Genomic DNA, 7,926 nt, shown 5'->3' with positions numbered 1-7,926 from the left:
TTCACTTAGCCCAGATGTTAAGAGTTTTGTTTACAAACAAAAGTGAGTGATCAACTGTGTCAAAGGCTTTGGCAAGGTCTAAGAAAACAGTAAAAGTTACTAGACGATTAAATTTAAAAGATTATCTTACGGTGTTTTGGGAAAAAGTCAGGGAAATGTTGGACCAACGCTTCAGAAAAGTTCTGGAAAATATTATGGAAGGACTCTTTAAAAATGCCTGAAAATACAGGTGAGACTTAAGAAGCATAAGCTAATTTAATTAAACTTGAATCTTAATATGTGTACATTTGGTCTGCCTTTGAATATATTAGCAAGAAAATAATTTTGGCTAAGATACCAGACGATAGGCTATCAATAATGATATCCGATGAAAAATTTCTAATGCTGCCGTTTAGTGATCAAAATAGTTGGCTTGCTAAATAACATAGACACTAGATTATTCTATTCATTAATTTCATTAATGAACGCAGAACGTTTCGGTTTAATTTTTTTATTTTCATATGCTTAGATATCTAAATTAGAATTAGCAAATTAGAATCTAAGATAAACAAGTCTTTAACGTCAAATGTCACCTTGTGTCAGCATTGAAACTCTAAAATTAAAATACACTGCTAAAATAACCTTCTCAGTTATAGATTTATCATCAAAAGAAGACTTTAAGCAGTTTGCTTCTAATTTCAACATTTTTCATTAATTTTTCTTCAAAAAGCGACACTTCATGGCCATCTTCCATTGTAAAGATTTTTCTTGATTGCTGTGATTTTCAGTTTGATCGTTGGACTTGCTACAAGTCTCTCTCTCTCTCTAGGAGAGAGATTCTCCTTCCCTCTAAATTCTCTTTTTTTATTTGTCAGTTTACTAAATAGAGAGAGAGAGAGAGAGAGAGAGAGAGAGAGAGAGAGAGAGAGAGAGAGAGAGAGAGAGAGAGAGAGAGAGAGAGAGAGAGAGAGAGAGAGAGAGAGAGAGAGAGAGAGAGAGAGAGAGAGAGAGAGAGTGATGGATAACATTGCCAAATAAACTATTTCTGCCGGAATAATTAAACCGAGCAATGTTCCCGTACGATAAATTCAGTTCAAGATCAAGAAGATTCCAACATAACCGATTACTAAACAATATCCATATATTCGCGAAACATAATCAACTTTTATTCAATACACGCGTTCGTGTTCCAATCGATCAACAAAACCATCTGCATTCAAGCAATCTAACAATCAAAGTCCCATCAACGAAAGTCCCATCAACGAAAGTCCCCCAACCTCGAATTAATCCCTTTATATACATCACGGAAATAAACTAAACAAAACTCATTATTTACAATGTGTCCTCCGCAGAGTCTTCATGTTTTCTAACAGAGAGAGAGAGACTTATAGCAAGTCCATTTGGTCGTAACTTATCCGTTCATGACGTCATCAATGCTGTTGTCAATTCGCTTGAGAACGAGGCTCCATTCGCTCAGCGCGAAACAGGTTTGTGTAGAGTGAGCTGACTCATTTCTTATTTATTTTGATCGTATTTCAACATTGTAAGCAATCTGAACATCTGCAAGGCTAGCTACGTTTTCATTGCAAGTGTTCAGCCACCGAAGATGGAGAAACCACAAGATACGACAATGGTAAGCTTTCTTTTTGTGTTCGTAATTCCGTCGTGTACAACAACTTATCCGATCGCTACATGAACGTTAGCGTACCTACAGGTTAATTTTGCAGTATAAGCTTTGACCCATACAATTTTTGACATTGATAGGATCTCGGACAACTGCCTGAAAAAACTAGCGCCGCTGAAGTCGTTGTAATGGAAGCTGGGCTACAGAAGAACCCGTCAGATAAACAAGTCCGCGATTACGTTTTGAAAAGGTTTTACTCTACGAGGGTAAGTTTTGCGTCTATGTACACACATGCATAGTTACAAAGATATAAAAAACATACATATCAACAATATTTGATGTTAGATTAAGAAAGAATCAAAGAAGATGAATTTACTGCATTAACCCCAGCCAAGACCCTAAACCCAACCATATTTTGATCAATTTGATATTCAGTTCAGCTCAGTTTTTTGTTTCAATTTCCACTACATACAATAATATGCAAAATAAGGTACATTTAATTCAGAATAAAACAATATCCAAGCATACAAGCTATGTTAATCTTTTTAACACAGAAACGCCAACATAAAAAACCAAATTTCCAACACAAGGCAATTGAAAGGATGTCCTTTTAATACTTCACCTTCTGCCACAAAATGTGATAAAAACCAGAAATTTCTCAATTTTCCTGAAAAGCCATCTTTGCTTATCATATCAACTGATTCTACAATCAAATGTTTCCTTAAAACATAAGTTTAATTAACAATTCTTAATCAACACAGGTCATCTAATTATACACTTCCTTTAAATTACTGAAACTAAAATAAAAAAGAAATTAATATGATAGCATGGTAAATTAAGTAAATTTAATGCATAAATATAATATATGAAAGCATACAAGCTATATTAATCATAATTTAAAAATGCTAACGTAAAATTCCAAATGTTAAGATGTATTGGGTACAAAAGTTTCAAGTTTATATATACTTGTTGATTTAACAACCTGTGCCTTCATTTCTAATGTTTTTATATTTCAATATGACATATAATAATCTAAGATTTTGTGATTTTCATGCATGAATGATTTATGAATGATCTTTTGTTTTCTGTGGTTGTTGGATTTTAGCCTGGTAATTTTGAACATTCAGTTGAGGATGTTAAGAGATATATTGATCCTTCACTTGATGGTGCATTTGTAAGTGCCTGGCTTCTTGCAGAGTAAGTACTATTTAGCCTTTTTTTAAGCATTTGCAGTACCACCGCTGCTAAATGAAGGCAATTTGTCATTGTGCAAAATTTTCCCTTGATTGAAAATGTTTTACAGTATTAATAAAAAGTTTCCATAGGATCAATTTAAGGATAATATCAGATATTTTTTATGACACAAATGCATGAAAAGTATTACAGTTGATTAGAGACTTCAGTTATAAAAGTCTTAGATTTTAAAAACTTCTAAATGAAAAATTGACAATCATCCAAATCTTTTACCTATACAAAATAAAATTAATACCCATTTAAAATGCTACTACTTCTTACAAGAGCATTAATATCGATCTTGCAATCCGTATTAGTAGAACTTGCAAAACAAAGAAATTCTGAATTGCTAAAAGAACATTTTCAAAATTACTTCAAAGTTAGGATGAAGATCTTAACATAAACAAAATCAGTCAATGTATTTGTATTTGTATTTGTCACTACCTAGCATACGAAGGTAGTTTTTAGGACACTGAGAAGCTATGCTTATTGAGCACTGTCCTGGTCCTTCCTCTCGATGTGACCACACCTCATGATTCCTACGCCTGGAATTCAGTGGCGAAGCTAGCCAAAAATTGTTGGTCCTGCTATATGGACAGGGCCATGCCCTTATTCTATAGGAAAAGCCCATGGACAAAAATTCTATTTTGCAGATGAATTTTTTCTTAAATTCAGTAAAAAGCAAATTTTAAATCGATGTCTATCTTTTGAAAAATAAACCCATACTTAAAGACGTGCTTTAGGGTGCTTACTTTTCAAACAAATCTATGTTAAATTGTAGTAAGCCTCTACAGCTGAAGTAAAAGTTCAAATTGGTGATAACTAAATTTGACGATAAAAGGGGGTAGGGGTGGCATTTAAAGTTGCATATCATATATTTGTGGTATTCCAGATTTTGGTCTTATAAACCTGACCAATCTAGATACTCTATTAAAATAATTTTAATAAACAACAGAGTTTAAAGTCTGTAGGGGCAAGTTCACATATTCTGCAGAACAATTATTCTGCAGCTGATAAAGAGAGGTACAATCGAATAATGTGTCGCATTATCAATGAAAACAACTTTATTAGATAAACCATTAGATGAGAAAACAATTCAGGTAGAAAAATGCAAATTCCACTGAAATTGGTTTATTCTCCAACTCAAAACTTTCAATCACACAACAGTAAATTCAATTATGCTTTCATTGTCCTTGTCCAAGTCTAAGAAAATTTTATTTAGGCCACCATGATATACCGTGCCTAAAACGATCGTACAAAGGCTGAAATCAGAGTGCCTCATACAGCCAATTCTTGTTGTTTACATTTCTTTCTTGCAAACTTTGGACTCTGTCTTGTTACAAATAAAATTTATGCAGCTCAACTGAGGCAAGTTTTGCTGTCAATAATAATATCATTGGTATTGCCAAAGCAAGCAGAAAATCCGCATTCACATCGCCTCGCCATAATACTTGAACTGGCCTCCTTGCTAGTGTCTCATAGCAGAACAAGAATGCACAGGGCAATTCTTGCAGTCCTGCTCTCAGAAATAGCAGGACCAAAGGTTTTCAAAACAATGCTCTTTGACCTACGTAGGTGACCCCTCAACCAATCAAATCACAACTGCTTACGAAATGTTATGATGGTCATTTCGAAGAGGTCCTGCTCCCGAGATTGAGCAGGACTGCTCTTTGTTCTAGACTATTGTGAAGCAGGACTAAATTTACAAAAGCCCATTGTGAAGCAGGACCAAACATAGGGTATCATAGTTATGAGCAGGACCAAAATACAGGGCTGCCGTAGAAGAGAACAGGACCTTGAGATTAGCACGGGATGCCTGTATCAGCTGGCGGAACTGGGGACTGTTTATCAAAAAGAATTTGAAACTTCCTTTTTTTCAAAGAAGAAATTGTTTATTGTTTACAGTAAATCTTATCTTTGGAAATTCTTGGTCCTGCTCAGCAGGACCAGCAGGACCTTTGGCTTCGCCACTGCTGGAATTACAGAGAGCTGGTGACTCTCCCCACTCTGGGTGAAAGTTTAGTCATGCCAGAGACTCAAACCACGGACCCTTGGGTCTGTAGTCAGTGCCTCTAACAACAGAGCCATCCTCGCACCTAATGACTTTGAATTCTTCTGCAGAATTGATCATTGGGATCATGAAAAGGAAAGACTTTGCATAATCACAGAAAAGCAACTGCTCATCATCAAATACAACTTTGTTGCCTTGAGAATAGAGGAATCGAAAAGAATTGACCTACAAAAGATTGAAAAGATTCAAGGTGGCAGATTTGTATATCCAAAACACAATTTAATTCTGTAAGTACTGAATGTTAACAATCAGTTTTTAATATTTTATAATAATTATTAAGTTATATGAACCTTTGGTACCACAAAAGTGAAGATATCACAGAAAAGTGAAAACAAAGCCAAATAAAAAGAGCCACACAAAGATTGTTAAATTTATCAATTTAATTGTATCAAGATTAACTAAAAAGCCTTTGGTCATTGCATGGTTACAGATAAAATTTAAGTTGGTTGGTTACTTGTTTTTGCCAATTAGCAAACTTCTAACCTTGCATCAAGTTGAAAAGTCTAAGAGGGAAACAAAACCTCTCTGTCTACACAAATTGGGATCCTTCATGTTGTTATAGACAGATTTGATACTTCCTGAATAATATATTAATGTTGTTTTTAATGGCTATTCTGACTTTGAGTTACCTTTGATGGGGCTAGATTTTTAAAAGATGATTTTGTCAGCATAAGTGTTTTCGGTGTCCAGCTCCTCTTTGCCCTAATATTTCAACCCTGCTTATGTCACTGTATTTACATTACATTTTTAGCTATTTACATTAGGGAAAAAGATATTTTACTCCAAAATGTTTGTCATTTTCATTGTCTTTGCCTGTCTCTTTTTCAATGTCTCCTTTATTCTAGTTTTTTCATTTGCTGCTAAATGTGTTTCATAATGCACCAAACCATAAACTACAATTGATGTTTCTTTCTGCTGTACCTCATTAAGTTAAGATGGGGGCTTATTCAATGGTTGGGGCTTATAAAATATTTTAGGATAATTTGAAGATTTATTTTATGCCAATTGCAAATGCCTCTGTTTGAAATTCTTCAAGTAAAAGGAAATAATTGGAAACTTCCCTATTTTAGCAATCGGGAATTCCAGACTGGTATACGTATACACATTGACAAGGTGCTTCATCTCTCTTTGATGCAAAAATGGAACCCACTCTTTAATGACATGCCATTCTTCACATTCACACAACACAAGGCTGTTCCCTTTCTTGATGAAATACCTTATTACATGGGCTACCAAGATTTTAAACAAGCCCTGGTATCAGCAATGGAAGGAACTGGTGCAACATTTGAAGCATCTTGTGAGGATATTCCTCTGGAAATTTATGTTGGTTTGATGTCAATGGTACACAATTCAAATGACTTTGGCTATTCTAAAGACAGAGGGGTAATGAGCTTTTAAGCCAGTTGAATGCATCATGGTTTTATCATAACGAGAGATGTGATATTAACCTTAGAAAAATGCCACAAAGACTTGAACAAGTCTGCATTAAATCACATAGAGGTTGCTTGTTGGTATTTCATTTAAACTAAATATTATTCTGTAATTGGTTTCATTAGTTATTTAAAATAATTTGTCTTTTACACAGTGCATATCATTTTCATTTGTTACAGCCCATTTCATAAACATTCATTCTTTTGTTAGTCTAAGTTTGTGTCTACAACCAAAATTCACTTATATCCTTAGATGAAAAGTACTTTTTTCAGAATATAAAGCAATCAAATCATGTCAAAATGGGTTTATCTTGTTGCTCTTGCAATCTAAGACTGCAATGTTTCCCTTTTTGCAACTGGTAGTAGAAAGGCCGCTTAGAGGTAGCTCAAGTTACAGTGTACATTTGAGATGGATAACAGTTATGAATTATCGTAATAATTATATTGAACTTTTTACAGGCCCCTTATAGTACAAGGTCATCTAGTTTTTACCTCAGCTACACTCCTTTCTTATTGCTGGTGGTTGTAGACTCGTTTTATGATGCTACAATTTTTTGCCAAAAGAATAGTTGAGTGCAATGAATAGTTCAAGCTCAAAAATTGACAATCCCAGGGTATAACTACTTTTCCAAGTTATCAACACTGTTCCTAAATTATCTTCTCCTTCCCCATTAAATATTGATTCCTTCATAAGAGGTATTTGTGCATCAAGTCTTAGTTAGATTGTCAATGACTTAAAATTTGTATGAAGTAACATTTTAAGGGAGGATGATAAACAACTTTAAACTGTCACATGAACATTCAGTGAAAGTTTTCTGACAATTTTGTTTTTTTAAAAGTGTATTAATTACATTTACAATTTATGCTATATTCTTTTATCCATTATCATAAGGGCCAACACCACTGATCCTTAACTTGAGTGGCCAGTGGTGTTAAAAAAGTTTTTCTTCCCCCTCCATCTTCCCCAATCTTGGCAAACATGTTGCCTACATTGTTTTACTTGTAGACTTTGATTCAATTTTGTTGTTGTAATATACAGGTTTATCTATATAATTAGTTTGGTCTGATCTTAATCTGTTATTAAGCGAAAAATAGGAGAGGCTGTGCCCTCTATCCCCCTGCCCCCTGTTGTGCAGGCCCTGATCATGCACATGAAGCTGTTCAATCCTTATATATACATTATAAATTTAGCTACAATTAGATATTTATGTTTTGGAACTATTCAGATATATTCTATTATTTTAACTTTTGATTGGTCTACACCATTGTATTATTGGCATGTAGAATGTTAAATAACAAAATTAATGTTCAGATACGCTCTTTTCGCGACTACTCTATCTATGCCGAATTCTAGGTGTCACGAAAATTTGCTAAATAAGATAAGCTTAGTGGGATTTTAAGAAAGTTATTCTGTTTACAACAGTATAGATATTTTCTTCTTAATCGAACATAATGCGTTATCCGAAGCCATCTGGTTGGTACTTAGGTTTTATTATCCGATGCTGTGAATGTCATAGCGATCGATGACCTTCACTCAAGGTTTGATAAACATTGGTGAGTAGCACAGGCATAATCAAAAAATGTTTTTT

General features: G+C 34.1%; 1 protein-coding gene across 1 annotated transcript; it reads left to right on the top strand.

Moving 5' to 3' along the window:
- The first annotated feature begins 1,437 nt into the window (after positions 1-1,437).
- On the top strand, positions 1,438-7,661 carry LOC135688230 (tumor protein p63-regulated gene 1-like protein). Its single transcript, XM_065204979.2, has 5 exons — positions 1,438-1,612; positions 1,744-1,869; positions 2,709-2,800; positions 4,958-5,134; positions 5,978-7,661. Exons 1-5 carry the CDS (start codon positions 1,586-1,588, stop codon positions 6,303-6,305), a joined length of 750 nt encoding a protein of 249 aa, XP_065061051.1. The 5' UTR covers positions 1,438-1,585; the 3' UTR covers positions 6,306-7,661.
- The last annotated feature ends 265 nt before the right edge of the window (positions 7,662-7,926 follow it).

This window comes from Rhopilema esculentum, chromosome 19, assembly GCF_057945365.1.
Source record: "Rhopilema esculentum isolate cy_ngs chromosome 19, ASM5794536v1, whole genome shotgun sequence".
NCBI classification, from domain to species: domain Eukaryota; kingdom Metazoa; phylum Cnidaria; class Scyphozoa; order Rhizostomeae; family Rhizostomatidae; genus Rhopilema; species Rhopilema esculentum.
Note: the sequence above shows the minus strand (reverse complement) of the source record. Positions and strands in the feature narration are given on the sequence as shown.

Excerpts from the sequence above, each read along its gene's own strand:
- LOC135688230 (XM_065204979.2), top strand. The coding sequence starts at position 1,586 with ATGGAGAAACCACAAGATACGACAATG. Across the intron at positions 1,613-1,743 it reads AACCACAAGATACGACAATG|GATCTCGGACAACTGCCTGA; the intron begins GTAAGCTTTCTT and ends TGACATTGATAG. Across the intron at positions 5,135-5,977 it reads CCAAAACACAATTTAATTCT|CAATCGGGAATTCCAGACTG; the intron begins GTAAGTACTGAA and ends TCCCTATTTTAG.